Source organism: Mesoplodon bidens (assembly GCF_964165515.1).
Source record: "Mesoplodon bidens genome assembly, chromosome: 9".
Taxonomy (NCBI): domain Eukaryota; kingdom Metazoa; phylum Chordata; class Mammalia; order Artiodactyla; family Ziphiidae; genus Mesoplodon; species Mesoplodon bidens.
The window spans coordinates 105,358,835-105,384,945 of NC_138166.1; the positions used below are offsets into that span (position 1 = coordinate 105,358,835).

Genomic DNA, 26,111 nt, shown 5'->3' on the forward strand with positions numbered 1-26,111 from the left:
TCCTTTTGATTCTCCTACGTAACTGTGACTCGAGTTCATCCACCTCTCTTCCTACTGCCACAACGTCTATCTGGTGAACACCCCAGCCTCCTAGCTACTAGTCCTACATCCACACTCTTGTCTCTCCCTGACCTGGTGCCTACATCGCATGGAAATGTGATCTTCTCAAAATGCAAATCTGATCATGCCACTCTTAGTCATAACTTACTAACAGAGGTATAGGCCTGCACCGGGGAAACAGATGCATTAATACAACAACAAACAATGAAGATCAAATCTCATGTGGTACATATATACAATGGAATATTACTCAGCCATAAAAAGGAACAAAACTTGGTCATTTGCAGAGACGTGGATGGACCTAGAGACTGTCATACAGAGTGAAGTAAGTCAGAACGAGAAAAACAAATATCGTATATTAATGCATATATGTGGAATCCAGAAAAATGGTAGATGACCTTATTTGCAAGAGACACAGATGGAGAGAACAAACATATGGATACCAAGGGGGCAAGGGGAGGGTGGGATGAATTGGGAGATTGGGAATGACATATATACACTATTGATACTATGTACAAAATAGATAACTAATGAGAACCTACTGTATAGCACAGGGAACTCTACTCAGTGCTCTGTGGTGACCTAAATGGGAAGGAAATCCAAAAAAGAGGGGATATATGTATATGTATAGCTGATTCACTTTGCTGTACAGCAGAAACTAACACAACATTGTAAAGCAACTGTACTCCAATAAAAATTAATTAAAAAATTAAAAAAAAATCAAACCTCATTAGCACCACTCTCTAACTGGGAGTGCACCTCTAACTGAGGTGCTGCATAAGTATATCCTTAAAGTTGGGCCTTACTCTTTTTTCTGCTGTTTAGATAGTGTGCAAACTAATTATAGATGAAAAAAGAACAAATTATTTATGATTAAATAGCATAGAACAGTGCTGTCCAACGGATATTTCTGTGATGATATAAATGCTCTATTCTGTGCTATCCATTAACATAGCTAATAACCATATGTGTTTATTGAGTACTTAGAATGTAGCTACTGTGACTGAAGAACTGGTTTTTAATTTTACTGAATTTTAGTTATTTTAAATTTATATAGCCACACATGGCTAATGGTTACCATATAGGTCACAGCAGACTACTAACAGTCTGTTTCTATCAAAATCTAAGTACTCTCTGTACTCTCAAGTACTTTCTGGTCATTTTCCTAAATTTAACCTCGACATAAAATTCTTTGAACAGCCTGGTTAAAGTAACAGCCTCTTTTAACATGCTATAGCTCTAGATTAGCCTCTTTTAACATGCTATAGATTAGTGTTTCAAGTAGCATTTATGTCAAAGAGAAGAAATCTATTACTAAGTTTAAGAATTACTCCATTCTATTTACATAGAAAAAATACATTCTCTCATTAAGAAAAATAGATAGCATTTAAAATGCAACCTAAGTATAAACCAGTCTAAAAGTGACAATGAAGTTAAACAGCCACATATTTATATCCACATATACTTACAAACTAAGCCCCAAATAAATCTCTTATGTGATTAAAAAGTATATGTGAACAGTCTTTCTAAAAGGAAACAGCTATCAATATTATCATTCCAAGAGGTTGCTTTTTCTATTATAAATATGTAAATAATATCAAGGAAAAAATGTCTAAAATGTACACTCACATGTTTAAGCAGACAAATAAGAAACATTTAAACAAATAAACCTCTGTAGTCAAAGCATATGAACTCTTCAAAAATTTATTTCAAATTGATCAACATTTCTTTTGAAAGATAACAACTCATAAAAAGAAATCTGCTCATTTTCAGTTTTTAATCTAAATTTAAATTTAAATTTATTTCTGTTAGGAATAACAGAAAAGGCTGCCACAGAGCAAGCCATCAAAATTATGGAATATGATTATACCTGTTTATGAAATATTGAAGATAACTGATGTAGTTAGAAATAACTGTTATACTGACTTAATCCACTAGGAGGCTAGGACAATTATGTTTTCCTTTCGTTATTTTTATTCCCTTTTTGTGATTAAATCGGACAAAATCAGCCCAACTTGAAATCAATTAAATATCATATTTATGAGCTTTAGCAAAACCAACAGAAAAAAATAAAAAATCTTTTCATTAAATGCAACGTGGCAGATTTTTTACCTTCAACAACTTTAGAATAGAGAGAAGAGAGGTGAAGGGATTATAAATAATCAGAAACTTCATTTGTTAATCTGGCATTGACTGGCTCGTATGAGTGCCAAAAATATACAAATTATCACTACCTTTCTTGAGATTAGTAAAATATTACAAAGCCTAAAGAGTATAGGCTTTGTGGCATGTAGTGTGTGAGCTTTTTGAACTTTTGTATGTGGTTCTGTCTGCAAAGTAATGAAAAGCATTGTGAGAGCTTTTATCACTACCATTAATCACCAGCAGGACAGCATATAAGCAAAAAAATATGCCTACTGCTCATTTTTCCATTAAGAGTCAGAATCAGGAGCTAGGAAGCCCCAAGGGGAAGGTCCCTATCAACTCCATTCTTGCATACACTGAGCTAAAAGATGTGCCAGATGTCAGAATAACTTACTGAAATACGCTGCAAACAACAAAGTAGCAAAACATTGTCAGAGTGGAAGAAGGTTCCCATTGTTCATCTAAAAAATTAAGAAAAGTCTCCTGAATATAAGATCACAGAACTATAAGAACTACTTATCATCAACAGTTGTACTTGTTCACACAATTCTGAATGCTTATACTATGCCATACAGTACTAGGATTTCATGAACTTCGTAATATATTTATGAATACTTGTCTTAACCCCTCCCAAAAACCATAAATCTAAGTTACCTTAATGAAACTCCATCCCTTTTATTAAAATCATAGTGCAATAAGCACTCAGTGTATTAGTAAAAAACATCATCAAAATAAAGTACTTTCTTTCTGTCAAGGAAACATCATCTTGTTTTTAAGAAAAGTAAGCTATATAATTAATTACATTAGTTTCATACCAGTATTGTTTTGGAAATTACAACTATCTCAATATTTTAACAGTTTAAATTAGATTAAATAAGCTAGTAAAGGCTAAACACCAAATTTTGGTGCTGGTCAATTACACATTAAATGCTCTGTACTGAACATCAATGAAGTGAAAATTACAATATATTTACAAAAGCTCTAACAATAAACTGATATGTTTCTATGGTGATGAACATTTAAACAAGATTTTGCATGGACATCTTGACCTCTTGGAAGGTATGTAAACACCACTTTATATGCTATGTCTCCACCCATCAGGAAAGCCTGGGAAAAATTTCTACATTCACAGAACATTTAAAATAAATATCAAGCCATTGTTTCCATGTAACAAAAAGGGTCTCTTAGTAACATTAAGATAAGGTTTGCTCAGCATGACATCAAGACTGCACCAAACATACATGCAGTCATCCGGGGAAGATCGATAGAAGCACTAATAAAGAACAGAAAATAAAGGCAGGTATTAATTATTTTAAACCATGAAAAAACTACAAACAAGCATTCCTAGAGAGTGTCAACCATTTCCCCCTTTGCTCCCAAAGTAATCATTAAAAGTATAGACAAAAAGAGTTTTGGTCCCAAGTCAAAGAAAATAGCTTTACAGAAAGTGTTGTTAAGCTCTACAGTGAATTGTTTTTTAATATTAATATTTTCTGCAGTTTATTATATACACATATTTATTTAATATAGTCATACACAGTAGGAAAATTAAAACTATAAGATTCTCAAGTTATTAAAACTTGACAAAAAGAAAGTATTTTAGAATAAGTTAAAATAATAACACTAACATTGCTGTTCACTGAACTAAGATGTTCACTATATTTAAATTTATGGGCAGAAATTTCTCATGATATTAAACAAACAAAGTCCTCCAGATTGCAAGTAAATGAATTAATACAGCAAGTTTCCAACATGTAAATGAAAGAACTGAATTGTAAAAAGACTGCAGGGACTTTATATCAAAATGTTTAAACATAATTCTAAATTTGGGAAAAAAACATTTCTCAGTACACTTCATCACATCAAAATAATTTAATGGTTAGCCAGTAAGGATCTTTTCTAATTCTAATTCTGTTTTAATAATTCTTTAGTTATAAACTTGACGGAAAAAAAGAAATGGGAACTATTTGCAAAGCTCCTACTACGTAGTTGCTTTATATATGCTCACTGAATATTCACAATAAAGGCAAATTTATTATAAATGAGAAAGTTCACATCCAAAAAAGTTAAATAATCTGTCTATGGTCACCCTGTTCCAGGCCTGCCAGAACTCTCTTTAAATTCACGTCTGTCAGCTTCTGGAGACTGTGCTTTCTACCCTCCCCACAAGACAGAAATAAGACATAAAAGACAAACTGATGTGGAAATAGGAGGTGGAGGGAGAATGCTTAAAACATACTTAAGGCAACCTATAATTTTAGCAAAGGAACTAAATCAAAATACACAAAAGCTTCTTTTACTAGAATATTAATTTTCAATTCCATAATAGCAAGCTCATGCTGAGCAAATGCTCAGTCCTTTAATATAACAGAACATTGTAGCCAATACCTTACTAGTCCTGTCATAAAACACCCAGGCACAAGTTCCAATACAGACACAACCAAAGAAAGATCATTAGGGTTATTATTTATTACATGACTATAGCAAAATATACAAGATACTAAAGTGTAGAATATTAATATAAAAGCAATTCCACATGATAATTTAGGTAATAGTGTCATATTGCTTTTGTGGCAAACAGTACATTTACACAAAAAGCACTAGGAATTCCAAAATACCACAGAAGAGCTATCCTTATGACAGTGAACAAAATAGGAAACATACACAAAAAGCTTAAGGCTGTCTGCCTGCTCTAAACCCAGACCAGTCCCTCCATAGCTGCGTTGGGCCCCTCTCTCTCATTTCCACAGCCCCTCCAGCTCTCAATAACAGCTACTTTGGGTGTGTAGGTGTGCATGCATGTGTGATTATTTTATAGTTTTCCATTGAATATCAACAAATTGGCATTTTGGTTTTTCACATCAGTTTGGTTAATATGAGCCCATCACCAAGAATAAATCACCTTTTTTCCTTTCTATTTTTAAATACTGAAAGTATAGACATGTCTCGTTTTCTTTCCCTTTGCACTTCTGCAATTTGCACTTTGCAGATAATTGCATTTTTTACAAATTGAAGGTTTGTGGCAACCCTGCGTCGAACAAGTCTATTGGTGCCACTTTTCCAACAGCATTTGCTCACTTTGTGTCTCTGTGGTACATTTTGGTAATTCTCACAATATTTCAAACCTTTTTTTTTTTATTATATTTGTTATGGTGATCTGTGATCAGTGATCTTTGATGTTACTACTGTAATTGTTTTGGACATCATGAACTACACCAATACAAGATGGCAACAATCAATAAATATTGTGTGTGTTCTGTCTGCTCCACCAACCAGCCCTTCCCCCATCTCTCTCCCTCTCCTTGGACCTCCCTGTTCCCTGAGACACAACAATGTTGAAATAAGGCCAACTAATAACCCTACAATGGCCTCCAAGCGTTCAAGTGAGGGAAGAGTCGCATGTCTCTCAGTTTAAATCAAAAGCTAGAAATGCTGAAGCTGAGAGAGGAAGGCGTATGGAAAGCTGACGGGCTGAAGGCTGGGCCTCTTGCTCCAAACAGCCAAGTCGTGAAGGCAAAGGAACGTTCTTGAAGGAGATGAAGGTGCTGCTCCAGTGAGCACACGAATGGTAAGGAAGCAACACAGCCTTATTGCTGTTGAGGAGAAAGTTTTAGTGGTCTGAATAGACGATCAAACCAGCCACGACACTGCCTGAAGCCAAAGCCTAATGCAGGCAAGGCCCTGACTCTCTTCAAGTCTGTGAAGGCTGAGACAGGTGAGGAAGCTGCAGAAGAAAAGCTTGAAGCCAGCAGACGTTGGCTCACGAGGTTTAAGGAAAGAAGCCGCCTCCATAACATAGAAGTGCAAGGCGAAGCAGCAAGTGCTGATGTAGAAGCCGCAGCAAGTTATCCAGCAGATCTAGCTGAGATCATTAACGAAAGCGGCTACACGAAACAACAGATTTTCATTGCAGATGAAACAGCCTTATGTTGGAAGAAGGTGCCATCTAGGACTTTCACAGTAGAGAGAAGTCAATGCCTGGCTTCAAAGCTTCAAAGGACAGGCTGACTCTTTTTTTTTTTTTTAACATCTTTATTGGAGTACAATTGCTTTACAATGGTGTGTCAGTTTCTGCTGTATAACAAAGTGAATCAGTTATACATATACATACATCCCCATATCCCCTCCCTCTTAGGTCTCCCTCCCACCCTCCCTATCCCACCCCTCTAGGTGGTCACAAAGCACCGAGCTGATCTCCCTGTGCTCTGCGGCTGCTCCCCACTAGCTCTCTATTTTACATTCGGTAGTGTGTATATGTCCATGCCACTCTCTCACTTCGTCCCAGCTTACCCTTCCCCCTCCCTGTATCCTCAAGTCTATTCTCTACGTCTGAGTATTTATTTCTGTCCTGCCCCTAGGTTCTTCAGAACTTTTTTTTTTCAGATTCCATATATATGTGTTAGCGTACGGTATTTTTCTTTCTGACTTACTTCACTCTGTATGACAGTCTCTAGATCCATCCACCTCACTACAAATAACTCAATTTCGTTTCTTTTATGGCTGAGTAATACTCCATTGTATATATGTGCCACATCTTCTTTATCCATTCATCTGTTGATGGACACTTAGTTTGCTTCCATGTCCTGGCTACTGACAGACTGACTCTTGATAGGGGCTAATGCAGCTGGTGACTAAGTTGAAGCCAGGGCGCATTAACCATTCCAAAAATCCTAGGGCCCTTAAGAATTATGCTAAATCTACGCTGCCTGTGCTCTGTAAAAGCAACAAAGCCTGGATGATAGCACATCTGTTTACAACATGGTTTACTGGATATTTTACACCCACTGCTGAGATCCACTGCTCAGAAAAAAAGATTCCTTTCAAAAACTACTGCTCACTGACAATGCACCTGGTCACCCAACAGCTCTGATGGAGATGTACAACGAGATTCATGTTGTTTTCATACCTGCCAACACGACAACCCTTCTGCCACCCATGAATCAAGGAGTAATTTTGACTTTCAAGTCATATTTAAGAAATACATTTCGTAAGGCTGTAGCTGCCATAGATAGCGATTCCTCTGATGACCTGGGCGAAGTCACTTGAAAACCCTCTGGAAAGGACTCACCATTCTAAATGCCTTTAAGAACGTTTGTGATTCATGGGAAGAGGTCAGAATACCAACATTCACAGGAGTTTGGGAGAAGTTGATTCTAACCTTCATGGATGACTTCGAGGGGTTCCAGACTTCAGTGGAGGAGGTAACAGCAGACGTGGTGGAAACAGCAGGAGAACTAGAATCAGAAATGGAGCCTGAGATGTGACTGAATTGCTGTCATTTCAGGATAACCTTGCACAGAAACGCACTGCTGCTTACGGATGAGCAGAAGAAAGTGGTTTCTGGAGGTGGAATCTGCTGCTGGTGAAGATGCTGTGAAGATTGGGGAAATGACAACCCAGGGTTTAGAATAGGACATGAGCTGAGTTGATGAGGCAGCGGCAGGGTCTGCGAGGACTGAGTCCAAGTCTGAAAGAAGTTCTACCATCGGTAAAACGCTACCAAACAGCACGGCACGCTGCAGAGAAATCATTCGTGCCAGGAAGAGTCAGTCGACGCGGCACACTTCACTGTCGTCTTATTCTAAGAGCCTGCCTCGGTCCCCCCGGCCTTCCACAGCAGCACCCTGATCAGCCAGCAGCTAACGTCGAGGCAGAACAAGACCCTCCCCCAGCAAAAAGATACCAACTAACTGAAGGCTCGGAGGATGGTTAGTATTTTTTTAGCAAAGAGGTATTTTTTTTAAACACCTTTATTGGAGTATAATTGCTTTACAATGGTGTGTTAGTTTCTGCTTTATAACAAAGTGAATCAGCTATACATATACATATATCCCCATATACCCTCCCTCTTGCATCTCCCTCCCACCCTCCCTATCCCACCCCTCTAGGTTGTCACAAAGCACCGAGTTGATCTCCCTGTGCTATGTGGCTGCTTCCCACTAGCTCTCTATTTTACATTTGGTAGTGTGTATATGTCCATGTCACTCTCTCATTTCGTCCCAGCTTGCCCTTCTCCGTCTCCATGACCTCAAGTCCATTCTCTACGTCTGCATCTTTATTCCTATTAGCAAAGAGGTATTTTTTTAATTAAGGTATGTACATTGTTTTTTAGACACAATGCTATTGCACATTTAACAGACTACAATATAGTGTAATCACAACTTTTATATGTACTGGGAAGCCAAAAAATTCGTGTGACTCACTTTATTGCAATATTCCCTCTACTGCAGTGGTCTGGAACCAAACCCACAATATCTCTGAGGTATGTCAGCCTGTACACTGTTTAGCTTTATATGTCTATTAAATACCTGTGGATAGACCACCTAACCTAAAGGAACGTCACCACAACCACTGTGCACCCATGTAGCCCTCCCAACCACACACCTGCTGCACCAACCTGCCCAATGGTAACCACCAATTTGAACCACCGTGCCCATCACTTACTTTTTTTTATGATGGTGAAGTATATATAACATAAAATTTACCACTTTAACCATTTTTAAGTGTAGAGTTCTGTGGCATTAAGTCCATTCACACAGTCATGCAACCATCACCACCATCCATCTCTAGAGCTTTTTATATTCTCCAACTCAAACTCTGCACCCCATTAAACAGTAACTCCCCACCTAACCCCAGCCCCTGTACACCCACCGTCAACTTTCTGTCTCTATGAATTTGACTACACTAGGATGCTCATATAAGTGGAATCATACAGTATTTGTCTTATTGTGCCTGACTTTATTTCATTTAGCATGATGCTCTCAAGGTTCATCCATGTTGTAGCATGTGAGAATTTCCTTCCTTGTTAAGGCTAAATAATATTCTACTGTATGCACATACTACAATTTGTTTATCTATTAATCCACTGATAGATACTTGGGTTGTTTCCACCTTTGGCTATTGAAAATAATCCTGTCACAAAAATGGGTGTATAAATATCTGTGGAATCCTTCCTTTAATTCTTTTGTGTACACACCCAGAAGTGGAATATCTGGATCATGTGGTAATTATATTTTTAATTTTTTGAGCAACCACTATACTGTTTTCCACAGTGGTCCCACCATTTTATATTCTGACCAACAGTGTACAAGAGTTCCAATTTCTCAATATCCTCACCAATACTTGTTATTTTCTAGCAGCCATTCTAATGGGTGTGGAGAAGTATCTTCTTGTGGTTTTGATTTGCATTTCCCTAATGCCTAGTGACACTAGGGTCTTTTCATGTGCTTATTGGTCATTTGCATATCTTCTTCAAAGCAATGTCTATTCAAGTCCTTTGTTCCTTTTTTAATATTTGATAGAGTAAGTTCCATCACCATGTTCTTCAAAACTGCTTTGGCTATTCTTGGCTCTCTGCTCTCCCAAAGAACTTTACTAGCTCCTTGTCGCATGCCATAAGATAACCTCTTAAAAATTTTATTAGAATTGCACTGACTGTAAGAAATAATTTGAGAACTGGTATTTTTATCATATAAAGGAATTCATAAACATAGAATATCTATCCAATTATCTAGGTCTTTTTAACATCTTTCAATAAGATTTTTTCTTTCCATATATTATTTCAATAAGGTTTTAAAAATCATTTGTTGGGTTTATTTCAACATACCTTAGTTGTCTTGCTATTATAAAAGGTATTTTAATTAGATTTTCTGTTTGTTGCTGTTATTTATTGATTTTCCTATATTAATCCTATATCCAGCTTCCTTGCTAAATTTTCTTATTGGAATTATCATTTATCTTTAGATTCTATAGGATTTTTCAAAAGACAATATCATCTGTTAATCATGACTATTTTGTTTGTTCCTTTCAATTTTTCCTTTTCTTTTCTAACTGTACTGGTAAAAAAACTCTACTATAGTGTTGTCTATTGTTAGAAATAAAAGTATTCAAGATGGCATCCCAATTTTAAAGTAAATACTTTTAACATTTTACTGCTAAGAACAATGTCAGTTGCAGTCTTAGAGTAGATATCCATTATCAGGTTAAGCAAGTTCCCTTTAGTTCTTAGTTTGCTTTTTAATCATGAATGGTTACTGATTTCATGGATGTGTTCTGTGTCTCTTCTGAGGTGTTCACTTGATTCTTTTATCTCATTTACTCTGCTAATATGAATTACAGTCATAGATTTTCTAGTGTTAAACCAACCTTGATAGCTGAAATAAATTTTTTTGGATGATGATCTTTTGTTTTGGACTCAGTTTAATATTTTCTGATTCACAAGTATTCATGAAAAGGAATGGCATATAATGTTCCTTTCTCATATTATTCCTGTCTGCTTTCAGCATCAAGATTCCACTAGTTCCATAAAATACAACTATGAGTGTTCCATCTTCAAATCTCCAGACAAATTTGTTGAAACTGTAGTTATCTATTCTTTAACGTCTGGTAGAAATATCCTGGAAACTGTCTAGACTTGATTTTTATCAGAATGACTCAATAGAACTTTCATTTCTGGCAATATTGAGGACGAGATATCCTTAATTCCCTCTGCCAAGAGAAGTCTAAAATGCTAGATCAAATATTTTCAAATCTCTCTGAAATCTTTTCTTTGTCTATTAACTCTGAGTAGTGCATCGAATTTGGTCCCTCTCACAATGTTGACTTTTCCCAGATGTCTGGTCATCTCCTGAGTCCCTCATCTTTACATACACAACAGTTTTTGTCCTGCTTCTTTCTTTAATCGTCTCCTGCCTCTGGTGACAGTGAATCTAGCGAAGCAGGCTCCAGTTCTGGGTGAGGTGTCTTGGTAGCTTGTGCCCTGGTGGGCCCTTGTAAGTTTACCGACTCTCAACTTCCAGGACCCACGTGCTCTGCTTTAGCCCACAGCAAGTGTTACTGCTGCTTGCTGATGGCAGCTCCTCTCTGAGCACTCTGGTCCTTTCTGTTCCTCACATCCTTTAGCACATGATTTTAATTTCTGATAAAACCAGGTCAAAGGAGAATTTGAAGAACACATATACGTAGATAACCAGAAATATTAAAATCAATTTGCTAATAGATGCAAAATGGGATAACACCCTGTGGGACAATAAAATGGAATGTCTGGAGCCATCTTTTGCATAGGGAAGAAATCAATTACATCTCTATCAGAAAAATTACTTTGCATTGCTCTCAGTTTCCTACAAGTTAACTCTAACCCTAAGGAGGTGTAATATAGCCAAGTCAACAGAAAATCAGCCAAAGGTGCACACCCCATAGGACCAGAAAATCCCCAGCATCCACTAGACAATGGCTAGAACTCCAGTGACAGAACACCCAGGATCTTCTTTGCCCATTTCCAAGTCTTGGACAATTTTTTATAGCACTAGAAAATTTATGTACACAAAATAAATTATTAAAGTAAGAAGGACATAAAATATATATATACACTAATTATAATTACACAATGATCCAAGTACAAATGTTGACAGGTAATTTGGAATGATATAAAATATAATGTAGGGTTAATTGGCTTTCCCTAAACTTGTTTAAATTACAATTAAAATATTAATGAAAAACCGATAGAAGTCAAGATACACAGGAGAATCAGCCAAAATCATCAACCTCGTGAGTATGCTTCATGCAAGCCAAATAAGACACAGGGAAATTAAAGATCCTGGAATACACAGACACATTTAGGAAGGGCTTGTACGTTTGTAGAAATCATCTTGGAATCCTGAGAAGGAATTTCTGAACACTATATTGGAAAAGATCGTCTTTAAACAACCTTAAGGCCATGAGAGGCCAAAACAGCTACAAACCTAAAGAGGAGAGGCCAAAAGAAAAGACTGCGCCCCACACTTGTCAACGAAATCAGAGCCAATTCAAGCAGAGACCACAAAGCCTCCCAGGTCTGGAAAAAAGAACAAAGAATGCCCCCAAATTAACAAATAACTGAATTCCAGACAAAGGGCCAGTAAAGCTAACAGGTGGAGAGATAGAGGAATCAGGTACATCAGTTCAAGATGACAGATTAATAATCACATACATTTTTTACCACAGAAAACAGGAAAAATATATAATAAATACATAATCAATCAATCAATTGCACTGTCCCTAGCAGCTGCAACAATACCTAGAATACAATCAGTAGTCAATAGGAATTAACTGAATGAATTAATTATGGTAGAAGACAAGAGTTCCATCAGCAGAGTAGCAATGTTGAGAAATCCCTAAATGATAGAAAGTACTTGGGATCAAATCTATGGAGAAATGTCCAGGGGAAATTATAGACTAAAAAAAAATTAAAAGAAAATAAGAAAAGTAAGAAAAGAGCAGTGATTCCAGGCACTACAAGCTGTAAAAAGTCCAGAAAGATGTGTAATTATACATAAGAATTTTTTAATATTAAAAAATAATAGGTAAGAGTAATATTACTGTATACATTTCTTTAGAATAACTGAATAACAGAGAAAAGTTTACTTAGATTCACTCTTTTTAATCACTTCACAAAATTAACTATAGATAGATTAAAATATTAGATCTTCGTAAAAACTCACAGAAAAAGTAGCTAGAATAGAATAGACTACATTATCATCCTTGGCTCTGAAGGCATAAAAACACTTTCAGAACTAAACCAGTATCAAATTACTAAGAAAGAGTGTTAGATTAAAATGGAAAAAAGCTTGGATAAAATGTAATCAGGTCTTGTTTAGGCCTGCTTATATGTTTGTTGTCAAGTCCTGAGTTTTCTCACACAATTAAGTTAAAGACAATTAAATAGCCTATTTCATAAATAGGACCAGCTCAAAAATTTATACATATGATGAATCTTAATTACATTAAATCAACTTTCTAAAACCAACATTAATTATATGTTTATTGAAACCACTTAAAATTAAAATTTATTTAATTATACGTTATGTTAAAATGATATTATACATCAAGTTGAAATGATAAAATGATACATAATACTCTGAAAAACCCTTTATGCTAGTTTCTTGGTTTGGGGTCTCCCAACAATGCAGATAGTAATATCGAACCCCAGCTCCTGTGAGGTAGAGGCCTGTGGACTAACTCTCAGGGGAGACTTCTGCCCAGAGCTAAGGCTGACAGACGCTCCCCATCACTGTGTGTGTGTGGGGGGGTGTAACAAGTTTGCCCTTTGGCTGAGGGCTTTCAGTGGAGCTTCAGTTCCAACTCCTAGCCTGAATGCATCCATGGTCCTGTACCACCCTGTAACTACCTCCCTGCCCTAACTAGGGCATCACTTACTCAGTTACCATTTAAGTTTTGTTGTGCCTGTTCGGTCTTGGTCCTTGGAGATTTTATGGAGGTGAGTTACAGATATAGCATTATGTAGAAAACAGTGCTAGAAGGCAGTGTGGAGGTTACTTTGTGTGGGAATGAAACTGGAAGCAGAAAACACAGATGGACAGTGGTTTAAATAATCCAAGTAAGAAATGATGAAGCCTGAACTAAGGTAATAACAGAAAGAGAAGAGAAATCTTATTCAGAATACTTAAAGTATATTTGTCATACAATGCAATAAGCTCTTATCACAACATAAGGTACTTCATTAAATATCTTTTAAAAAAATCAGAAATAGGGCTTCCCTGGTGGCGCAGTGGTTGGGAGTCCGCCTGCCGATGCAGGGGACGCGGGTTCGTGCCCCTATCCCGGAGGATCCCGCATGCCGCGGAGCGGCTGGGCCCGTGAGCCATGGCCGCGGAGCCTGTGTGTCCGGAGCCTGTGCTCCGCAACGGGAGAGGCCACAGCAGTGAGAGGCCCGCGTACAGCAAAAAAAAAAAAAAAAAAAAAAAAAAAAAATCAGAAATATCATTTAATTCTAGGCATTTAAGAAGGAAGCACCTAGAGGGGTGGGATAGGGAGGGTGGGAGGGAGACGCAAGAGGGAGGAGATATGGGGATATATGTATATGTATAGCTGATTCACTTTGTTATAACACAGAAACTAACACACCATTGTAAAGCAATTATACTCCAAAAAAGATGTTAAAAAAAAGAAGGAAGCAAAAAATCATTGAGATCAGGTAAGTTTTTCTGATATTTCAAAAAGGATTTTTTTTTTTTTTTTTTTTTGTGGTATGCGGGCCTCTCACTGTTGTGGCCTCTCCCGTTGCGGAGCACAGGCTCCAGATGCGCAGGCTCAGCGGCCATGGCTCACGGGCCCAGCCACTCCGCGGCATGTGGGATCTTCCCAGACCGGGGCGCGAACCCACATCCCCTGCATCGGCAGGCGGACTCTCAACCACTGCGCCACCAGGGAAGCCCTCAAAAAGGATTTTAAAAAAAATTTTAAGCCCTTCACAAGTCTGTTTAAAAACAGACTGCTTGGGCTTCCCTGGTGGCGCAGTGGTTGAGAGTCCGCCTGCCGATGCAGGGGACGCGGGTTCATGCCCCGGTCTGGGAAGATCCCACATGCCACGGAGCGGCTGGGCCCATGAGCCATGGCCGCTGAGCCTGCGCATCTGGAGCCTGTGCTCCGCAACGGGAGAGGCCACAATAGTGAGACACCGGCGAACCGCAAAAAAAAAAAAAAAACAGACTGCTTAAAAAACTTAATACTCATTAATTAATGTGTAAAGAGAAACATTAATATCAAGTAATCCCAAATAAAATATGAAAGTATAAAAGTATTTAAATCCAGGGCTTCCCTGGTGGCACAGTGGTTGGGAGCCCGCCTGCCGATGCAGGGGACACGGGTTCGTGCCCCCGTCCGGGAGGATCCCATATGCCGCGGAGTGGCTGGGCCCGTGAGCCATGGCCGCTGAGCCTGTGCGTCCTGAGCCTGTGCTCCGCAACGGGAGAGGCCACAACAGTGAGAGGCCTGCGTACCGCAAAAAAAAAAAAAAAAAAATTTCTTCTTTGTGTTCCAAGGAAGTTAATAGGAAACGTTTCCTTTAAATTGACCATTTCACTATATTTAATTCTTTTTCTACTGTTCAGGTGTCCTTATTTTTTGTCTTTGCCTGCTCACCTTATTTTTAATAAAAGAACATACATTTTATGTATTTTTTAACAGTTCAATTGATTTAAAAGTCAATCACTCTAGAACAGTAAGAAGTTGTCTGTCTAGATGAGAATTTCCTTTCCTTAACAGAAAGTGTGCAAACCAATAAATTTTTAAGTAGTATAACTATTAATGACTTAAGTTTAAAGAAAAGTACATAATATACTGCAACCTAAAATATTACCTAATGTCAAAACTATCAAACAATCCTATTGCCTTTGATGTGTCTAAATACACAACTTTTATTTCTGGTACAAATGGGCCAAATAAATGTGTTGTAAAGTAATATATCAAGTTCCAGCTATATATTGGCATACATTTCATAGAGATCAGAAGGTTAACACTGTGACATGCTGAATAAATGATTTTACAGACAAATAAATATGAGTTTAAATGCCAAATAAATAGAAGACTTTAACAATCCAAATTCTAGCCTCTTGGGTGAGCTCTTGTCCTACAGGTCTGTGGGTATGTATCATAATTGTGTAAGAAGCTCTCTAGTCAGCATTAAATCTGACATTTAATTTTACTTTCAAATAAAGTTCATTCCAACCAAGGGTAGGTAGTTTTCAACTCCCCCAAAAAAAGGTTTAGAAAGGAGACTCTAATTGATAACAATGGCTATTCCTATGAAATTGTTTTATGAATATTCAAGTATTAGAGCCAGTTTAATTAAAAGTATAATTACTTAAAATGTGAACCTGGTGATTTTATATTTCCTCCCTACCAAAACTTCTCATTTAACAAATTATGAGACATTAGTTGGTAATTTAATCATCATATAAAATAGTTTGAAATTCAGCTACCTATTAAATACCTTCTTTTTACGACCTATACTGTTACAAGATAAAACCATTTATATTTCAAATGGTAAATAAACAAAGCTATGTTGACGCCAGTCTAATTTCTTACATCGTTTTGCTACCACATATAAAGTTATACCACACAAATCTTCCTGATTTCATTATCAACTTGCTCACAGTTGGTACATTTAAGTCCTTAATAATAACTGCCACTTCTACTGTGTCTTGGTGCTTTACAAACAGATTTGGTGAAGAAACCCGAGGACGAGGTAAGGACTGCAGCCCATTTTCCAGATGGAGACACTAAGAACCATGCCTGGACTTCCAGGTCGGTAAAAGAAGAGTCAGGATTTAAGTCCAGGTCTTCTGAAAGCCAGAGCTTATAGTTTTGCCACTATACAAAACACTTTACGCAAATAAAGAGACAATCTAGCCTTACAGTAGAAATCTCTCCTTCTTTGATAGATGGAGAGAGAGTATCATACCATCACCAAGTATGCAGGAACCGAGCAATGTGCTATTTACCAATAACTGACACTGTTACTGAAGTTATAATTTAGTCGCCTCCAACATGCAGCTGTACTGAGAAGAGTGACAAAATTAACGTCATTTTATTAACTAAATGATTTTTAACTCAAAATCCTTATGAACTCAAATAATTTTTAAGTGAAATAAATGTACCCGTCTCTTCAAAATAATACTTTTCTGTGTCTTTCTCTGACATCCTATATGTCAAGCTTCAATGTCTGAAGTGCTCAGTTTACATATTATAACCACGCCTTTTACAGTAGAGTCACAATTCCAACAGGAACCTTGCATGTAACAACACTACCAGAATCAAATGTTTTGAAAATAATCATTCTTATCTATATTGTTCCTATGGAAAAAATTAGTCCTCACAATTGGAAGAGGGTACAGGAATTCTGTTAATAAATTACTGATTTTTTTTTCTTGAAGGTGTTGGAAAATCAAATTAACACATAACAATAGTTAGTGAGATATGACTTCATTTTCTGTAACAAACACCAAGATCAAAACGAGACCCAAGGTAAATTTCCTTGAAAGGTTCCCAGCAGGAGTTTCCCTTTTTGTATGTGATTTCCTCTCACCCACAAAAACCATGCAAATATGCGCATGTGCCACTAACACTAAGCAGCACTTCCTTAATCACTCATTTCCAACAATTTATGGATGATCAGTGGCAAAAACGAGCAAAAATAATGAAAGAATGCAATGAAAGCTCACTGAGACCGAGCTGGACTTCCTACTCATTTCTGTGTCTCTTTAAGATGGAGGCCTGATACAAATTAGCCACTGGGGGGAAAAAGTCATCTGGTCATAAAATACAGTACAAGGTCACTTTTATGTAAGTTTGCCAAAAGGGACATAAACCAGGACAATTTCAAACTGTGACACAGGATAGAAACATATTAGAACGATGTCTGTTCCCCCTCTATTGTGCTGTCGCGGTGCTCAGCTTTATAGGCCTTGCAAGTACCGCACCCAGCTCTTGGCTTCCACCTGGCCAGCCTAATTAATTAAGAAAGGAAGTCACCTCAGATTTTGTACTTTTTGCTTTTATTATCGAGCACTTCGTTTGAAGTCCTAGGAGCTAACCTCTTAATCCTACAGACCGTGTGCTATGTTCTGGACATCTGGGGGTGTCTGGACGGCTCAGGGAATTGGCCAGGATGTTGCTGTCACTTACGTTAAATGTTACACCACGACTTCAAACCACAGATAGGCATTAATGTGAGGCACAATATAAAGCTGCTCCCAGAAACATCTTTGGTTCATGAAAGAATCTGTCATTGAAGGGTTTTTTTTTTTTTACTTTCATTAAGTTGCTGAATCTTTTCCTCATGACATTTTTTTCCTTATGACATTTTAATTCAAAGTAGGATGTTAAGATACAATATGAAACAAACACATTCCTAACTCCCATTTAAACCCTAGCCAGAGGTTAGACCGGTTCATTACGCAATCGAAAAACACCTTCTGGCATCACCCCAAATAATCTAGAGGTCCCTCTGAGGCAGAGTGGGGAGAGAGACTCACACAGTGGACCTGAGTATAACAGAACAGGAGCGCTGTGAGCCCCAAGACTCTCATACTTTGGTGTATGACTAAGCAACCGAGATAAAAACTGTGGAGAAAACATATCTACCACAAAACAAAAACAAAACCCACCAGACGCAACCTCTTCACCAGAGTTGAAACATAAGCTGTAAACTTGGGGTCAGCTTCAAACACACATGAATATATGTAATGCTTGCTACAATATATACGGGTGACAGCCTATAATATAAATAATCTAGATTAAATAAAAATTTAACTGCTAACAGAATTCCAAGATAAAAGGTACCTTCTTACAAAAAAAAAAAGAAAGAAAGAAAGAAAAAGAAAAAACCTTGCTTTATCAAGACCACTTACATTCTCCTACCCTTGAGAACTGTAAAGAATGGGAATAGCTAGGAGATGGTCCCAATAAAAAAGAAACATACGCCATGGTAAGGAGAGAGAAGAAAGGCGATTCAAGGCCCTTAAAAGGACATGGTCAACCCCCCGGGCCTAAAATGTCCTGTTTGAATTAACATAGTGGTTTAATTAAAAACTAAGTAGAGAATTCTGCTTAATTTGATTTTCAATTCAAGCTCTGCATCCGCCATGGCCAGTGGCCAATTTCCGCATCTCGGCACAATATGCAAGGGGCTGCTTTAAAATCGATTGCCCAGGGGAATCAATGGGAGTTTGGTGGGACCACATGCCATTTAGGGGCTCCACCAGATTTCAACACAGTAAAACAACACGAGGAAGTGGCCAAAGGAAAAGAAAAGAAATTTAACTTAACCATATTACAAGTTTGTCCTTACTCAAATTATTGTGCTAAAATCTACCAATTAGAAGTGTTTTCTAAGCTCTCCTCAATGTTGCCTTGGAAGTAGATATATCAAATGTAACCAATGAGCAAAGGGTTTTAAAGGGATACACACAAATATATACATGCTTGCCAGCCAGCTGTGTCAAAAATGTCAGCGACCAACCACCCGCTTCCATCAGAGCAGCAGAGTTCCTGACTGCGATACAACCTATAGCTCTGTGGAAAGCTCTACAGATCTCACCAAACACTGTTCAGAACCTGTGCAAGTAAATACTAGATGATCTTATATAACAGAAAGGCATAATACTGCAAGGCTCAAACATATACCTAACACATTTAGACTTAAATATACAATGCTAATAATAACCCTTGCAAATTCCATGTAACTGAAAAAGGTGAATATTGTAAAATAACATGCCATGATTACCCTGATTTTAAAGCTCTCTAAACATTTCTAATAGGGTCTACATGCACCTTCTCTTTCTCTTTTTTTACATTTTATTGAAGTATTCTTGATTTACAATGTTGTGTTCATTTCTGCTGTACAGCAAAGTGACTCAGTTATACATACATATTCTTTTTCATATTCTTTTCCATCATGGTTTATCCCAGGATATTGAATATAGTTCCCTGTAGATACACCCTCTCTTTAGGCAGTTTTGATTCTGCTTCAGTACATGCCATTTCAAAATGGGAAAAATAATTTGGAATCTTAAAACCGCCTAAGATAATAATACATGAATAATTAAGAGCTGACTCTATTTAGCTCTTTCTAATGATCTATCCATATAACACTGATGTTTCCTAGAATACTTATCAGTCAAATGCATGAAGCTCTAGGATAGTGACAATAATACCTAACATTTACTGAGCTAAATCCTGGGCTAAATGCTTTACATGAATAATCACCTCTCATTTAACCCTCCAAATGAAACAGTACGGTAACTATCATTACTATACCCATTTTACAGAAAGAAAACCTGAGGTTTAGATGATGTAACTAGCCCAGGCAGTCTGACACTAAAGACAAATTTTCTCACCTTAGTACCTGCAGTCTCTCTTCCATTGGCCCCTCCCTCAGCATACTAATAGGAGAATTATTCTACCTCTTCTTCTCCAAGCCACAACCCCATCTCCCTCCTTCCTTTAACAGCATTAAAGACAAAACACTTTAATTTGGTTTCTGCAACTCCCATTCATCCCCAAGCTACCAGATTCTAAGAAACGGTAACCATCCTGAGCTCTGCCTTCTCCCCCTCTTTTTAAATCCTTCACTGTGGGGACTTCCCTGGCGGTCCAGTGGTTAAGACTCTGCACTCCCAATGCAGGGGGCCCGGGTTCGACCCCTGGTCAGGGAACTAGATCCCACATGCCGCAACTAAGACCCGGCAGAGCCAAATAAATAAATATATTTTTAAAAAATCCTTCGCCGTGTTTGGGAATTAACTGGATTGGTCACGTCGAGTGCACCCTACAATCACACAACACATCAGTCCCCTCTGAGACCATGAAATGTAGCTGGTGACCTTGAGGAATTCTGAGGAGGCTGACATAGTCAGAGATGTGCTTAGAAAAGGCATTCTTCTAATCATGTATAAAGAGACTATAAGTAAACAGTTTAGAGGAAAGAACTGCTGTACAATTGTAGGTGCAAAATATTTTTACTTACCTTCTATACCCCTCCTCAAGCTGATTCTCCCCTTTGACCTTAGTCTACAAGGGGCAACAGGAGAACAGTAAATCACTGGGTTCTTGTGTCTGTTGTTTTTAATTCTAGGAATGGTGCTAACTCTGCTCCAACAGATTCAGCCAAGTCCCTTTTCTAGTTGGTTAGTTCACAGGAAGGGAGGGAAATAATTTGGAGACAAAGGGGTGTGTCCATATTGCACACTGCTTTTTAAAATAATGTATCTAACTAGTAACTAGATTTTTATGAAAAGCATAAACTAGGTAGCACACCTTTAATACCAAACATGAAACTATATTTAACACTGAGCTTTACCAGTTGCTTTTGTACTTGATAAGATTACACAGGAGACAGAGCTAGGGAGAGGGGGGCACTGTGTATGTTTAAAGCAAACATCAACATGGCAATTTTAGTGACGTATGTTGGAACGCTCTGTTTAACAGAGCCAGGTGCATGACTGATTAAGTATGGTGACATCTCTATCAAACAGTGTCTCGCATTGTGTGGTGCATGTACTCCTTTCCCGAGTGACATATGTTGAAATTCTGACGCGTATTTATCTCTAAATATGCTTAAATAAAACAGGAGATGCAAAACTTCTTTTCAAAAATCCTCTGCCAACTCCCTGTTTTCTACAGCATAAAACCCAAACAATGTGGCACAGGACTCAGGCCTCCAGGATCTGATCCTGACAAGGGCTCTCTCACCATTCTCCATTCTCCAGCTAAGCATCAGCCAGCCACTGCCTCAATTCAGGCAGAATCCAGGCCTTTGCTCAAGCCTCGAATGCTCACCTGCAAGGCTCAGCTCAAGTGCAGGCTAACCCCTCCCTGAAGCTTCCCCAATTCTCCAGGCAAATCAAGACCTCCCCTCACAGCCGCTCGTTGTATAAAAGTTCATCCACCACATGCTACTTGTTTTCATCTCTGAGGTCATCCTCTCTTAATCCCTTGAAGGCAAGAACCCTGTCTTTTCACTTCTGTACCCAGCAAGCTCCTTTAACAGCACAGTAATTACCACTTAGTAAGTGCCTAGTAAAACTCTGTCAAATGTATGGCTATCCATCAAAAGCCTCCAAAATTCCACAGAAATTGCTTTCTCAAGCATCTCTGATACCTTGTTTCTTCTCCATGCTCTTCCTTTTCAACCCCACTCTGATGTCATGTTTTACATTCCACTCTCCTGAGCTCTGTCTGGGCTTCCAGGCCACACCCTCCTTGTTCTCCTACTATCTGACGTCCCCACGCAAAGCCCTACCTTGCCCCTTCCTCTGCCCGCGCGCTGTGGTCCTCTCCTCCTCCCTCCTCGTCGGTGCCTGGCCTGTCACCTACCTGGCTGGCTGTAACTGTGCTCTCCACAGTGCCGACCGGTGAAGAACGTGCACACTCCGGGGAGGTTAGAAGCAAGCCCTGGGTTTTAGTCCTAGTTTTGCAATGGTACATATGTGGTTCTTAGACAATTTAATAACATTATCTTTGGATCTCAGTTTCCTCCTTATAAAAGGAGGGTTTGAACTAAATCCCTTTCAGCAGCAAAACTTCCTATCATTTTTCAAGAAATTATCAACAAAGAGTTTTTTAAACTGAAACTATGCAAGTCTTTCCCATTACGTGGATGACTTAAATAATTTACATACGTCATTATAAAAAACAAACCTAATATATAAAAGCCAGTTTTCTCAATGTAGGTTTGACCGCCATACCGAACCATCCATTCTGATCTCAGTACATTCACTAAATATGAAACCAACCATCTATCACAATATGAATATGAATAACCATAACTAAAAATTAGAAAGGTGCAATGTGTCTATAAACTGTAACACTAGAACTCATTTTGTCAAGTTTAAAAGTCACCCCAAAAGTACTAACTACTGAAATCTTCGCCTTATATTCCAAGCTTTTATAGCAAACAGCTCCACAAGCTATAAACGGAAATGCTGTTCCCTTCACTTTAAAACGCTCTATTCGGCCATCCCTGGTGGCGCAGTGGTTGAGAGTCCGCCTGCCGATGCAGGGGACACGGTTCGTGCCCCGGTCCGGGAGGATCCCACATGCCGCGGAGCAGCTGGGCCCGTGAGCCATGGCCGCTGAGCCTGCGCGTCCGGAGCCTGTGCTCCGCAACGGGAGAGGCCACAACAGTGAGAGGCCCGCATACCGCAAAAAAAAAAAAAATGCTCTATTCAAGGACAGAGGGAGTTACTGCCATTGACAAGGTCTGGATTTGCAGACTGTCCTGTTCTGCCCACTTCTCACGCTCCCACATTCACCTAGTATCAGTAAGTCAGGGGATCCTGGGAATAAGAACGGAATAATAGCTGTTGTATCAGGTTTATTCACTCTACAAAAGAACACTCCACCAACTTTGCACATAGTATAAAATCATTCAAAGGTCAAAAGATGACTTCCTCCCTGTAGACATGTAAAATAATTCAATATGTAACATTGTTACCACTATTGTAAAAACATTATTAATAAGACATTATTAATTAAACTTCTTACATTCCAGTAAAATGGTTGTTTAAGCCTACCTTTTTCTAGTTCAACATGAATGATATTTATTTCTTCATTTAAGAAATTTAATTCTAAAACATGATTTACTTACCCTTTTCAGGCCAGCAAAACCTTCTGATTCCAGAAAGAAAAAGGCAAAGGGCATCAACACAAATAAACAAAGATTGGAAAAGAGAGAAGCAAGGTTCCACAAACCTGTGAGAAGGATAACAATACAAGAAAGATGAGTTTAGATACTGAGAATCTTGTCAAAGACAATTACTGTACTAAATTGTAATATCAGTCAAAGCTCTGTACTTTCTAATAGTAAAAATAAACATAAACTTGAATAGAGAGGCCTAACAAATTACCTAAACTTAGAAATCAGAAAAATAATTACATATTTCTATAAAATTTTTATAACTTTGTAACTTGTACCTATTGGGAAAGGCCAATACAGAAACTAATAATTTTTCCTCATGCTCTAAAATAAATTCACTAAACATATGACATATGCAGAAATCCAAAGACACAGCCTCTTCCGACATATTGGCACCTGAATATTTAAATTAGAGCCAGTAGCATTTATCGAGCACTTAATAAATGCCAGATACTCTACTAAACATTTTACATGAATAATCTTGTTTAATTTAAGGCTCATAAAAACCCAAAATGTAATAATTAGCATTTATTGAGCCCTTATGTGCCAAGCACTATTCTAAGTGATTTACAGATATTATACAAACTCATTTACTCTTCACAGCAATCCCCCAAAATGACAGAGGCTGCTTATATAAAACCTGCCACGGCTGCAGAGCCTGCAAGTAGCTGCATTAATTCCTGGGATTTTTAAAAACCACTACATCGTAGAAGTTTTAGTAAGCAACTCCAAGTGGTAAAGAAAATGTAAGAGGGGCAAGCAAGCTCACATCACCTTTTCCCTTTCTGGCACATTCTGCACTCATAAAATCACAATAAAAAGCAACTTAGATGATAATAAAACTAGATTTTTAAAAATATAGAACTTCAGGTATGTCACTGGGATAATATTTGGACCAACATCTCACTTTTTATAGGTAAAACACTCAACTTTAAAACTGACGGCTACAATCTTCATTAAAATTTATAAAATCAAGAATCAAAGATAAAAATTATGTTAAATATAAATTCAATGTACTACATACAATTATGATCCAATGCTTCTGAAAACAGGCAACTCATGTTCTTTCGACACCCTTATTTACAAGGTACTGTTCCATGCACTGGAGATGTAGTAACAACAGAACACAAACCTCTGCCCTCATAGAGCTTCCTTTCCAGACACATGGAGACTACACACTGAGCTCTCAGGGAACCAAGGAAACTAGTTCTCAACTGCCTTGGTTACAAATTAACATATGTGTTTCATAACTACCCTAAATCCTTTTTGGAAAAGCATGGAATACAAACAAAAAGAATGAATGCAGCACTTATACAGGTTACCTAGAGAGATGTACTTCCTTTAGTAAATAAGGTGATGTAATTAAAAATCAATTTACAGTTTCTTATTCAAAAATCTAGGTATTTAAATTGAATGAATTTTACGATATATATTTATCTCAGCAGGAAATAAAATGTTTGACAAAATATTTTCAAAAACAATGTTTCACATCTCCCAGATGTGAAATTTGTACTTTTAAAAATAAAAAATGGGGCCTCCCGGGTGGTGCAGTGGTTGAGAGTCTGCCTGCCGATGCAGGGGACACGGGTTCGTGCCCCGGTCTGGGAGGATCCCACATGCCGCAGAGCAGCTGGGCCTGTGAGCCATGGCCGCTGGGCCTGCGCATCCGGAGCCTGTGCTCCACAATGGGAGAGGCCACAGTGGTGAAAGGCCCTCGAAGGGAAGAAAGGGAAGAAAGGGAAGAAAGGGGGGGGGGGGAGAGAGAAAGAGGGGGGGAGGGGGAGGGGGAGGGGAGGGGAGGGGGAGGGGAGGGGAGGGGGAGGGGAGGAGGAGGGGAGGGAGGGGGAGGGGAGGGAAGGGGAGGGGAGGGGAGGGAGGGGGAGGGGAGGGAAGGGGAGGGGAGGGGAGGGGAGGGGGAGGGAGAGAAAGAGAGAAGGAGGGAGGGAGGGAGGAAGGGAAGGAAGGAAGGAAGGAAGTTGGGCTTCCCTGGTGGCACAGCGGTTGAGAGTCCGCCTGCCAATGCAAGGGACACGGGTTCGTGCCCTGGTCTGGGAGGATCCCACATGCTGTGGAGCGGCTAGGCCCGTGAGCCATGGCCGTTGAGCCTGCGCATCCGGAGCCTGTGCTCCACAACAGGAGAGGCCACAACAGTGAGGCCTGCGTACCGCAAAAAAAAATAAAAAATAAAAATAAAAAATGTTCTAAAATACTTTTCCACTTTTCAGTCTCTTAAGAAAAAGATGCTAAACATCTTAACCCTTTTCTTCATTCAAAGGGGTTATAATTACAGCCAATTGTTGTATCGTGTTAATAACCAGGAAGAACACACCGGATGGTGGCCAAATGCACACACGGGACTTTCACACAGACCTGGGTTCGAGCCCCGTCTGCACTTCCATGTGACAACACTTCTAAGCCCCAGGTTCTTCATCTATACAATGAGGCTGAGGATCATGTCTGTAGGTGGTGCTGAGAATTCAGTGAAATAATACATGAACAACCATCATCACGCCTGTCACAAAATAAGCACTTAATGACTTTTTGCTTTTAATAACAGTAACATCTCCAGAGGCTACCAACACACAGTACTAATTAGCCCCTGTACCAAAGTACCATACTTTCTGAGAACCCATGTTCACTTTGCAGAAAATCACAACATATATAAATAGTAAAAATATTAGTTTCTAAAAAATTTGTTGAGTTACAATTGACATAAACTACACACAAATTGTACAATTTCATAAAATGTGGCAGTTATGTCACCATAAGCAAGATAATATATCCATCACCCCCAAGTTTCCTAACACCATTTTATAACCAGTGTCTCCTGCCACTCCCTATCCCACCCATTCTCCATCAGCCAGATTCTACACTTTATAAAAGACTGTATTTTCTAAAATTTTCTATAAATGGTACGTGTAGTATGTACTCC

At 38.5% G+C, this 26,111-nt stretch overlaps 1 protein-coding gene across 4 annotated transcripts in view; it reads right to left on the bottom strand.

The window, feature by feature from the left end:
- Positions 1-26,111, bottom strand: part of LMBR1 (limb development membrane protein 1) — a 166,170-nt gene that overhangs the window by 91,551 nt on the left and 48,508 nt on the right. For all 4 annotated transcript variants that reach the window (XR_014016711.1, XR_014016712.1, XM_081244720.1 and 1 more), the window contains exon 5: positions 23,132-23,235. Coding sequence is in view for 2 of the 4 variants with exons in the window: in XM_081244720.1 (XP_081100846.1) it covers positions 23,132-23,235 (104 nt within the window). In the remaining 2 variants the exon portion in view is untranslated. The remainder of the gene's footprint in view (positions 1-23,131; positions 23,236-26,111) is intronic.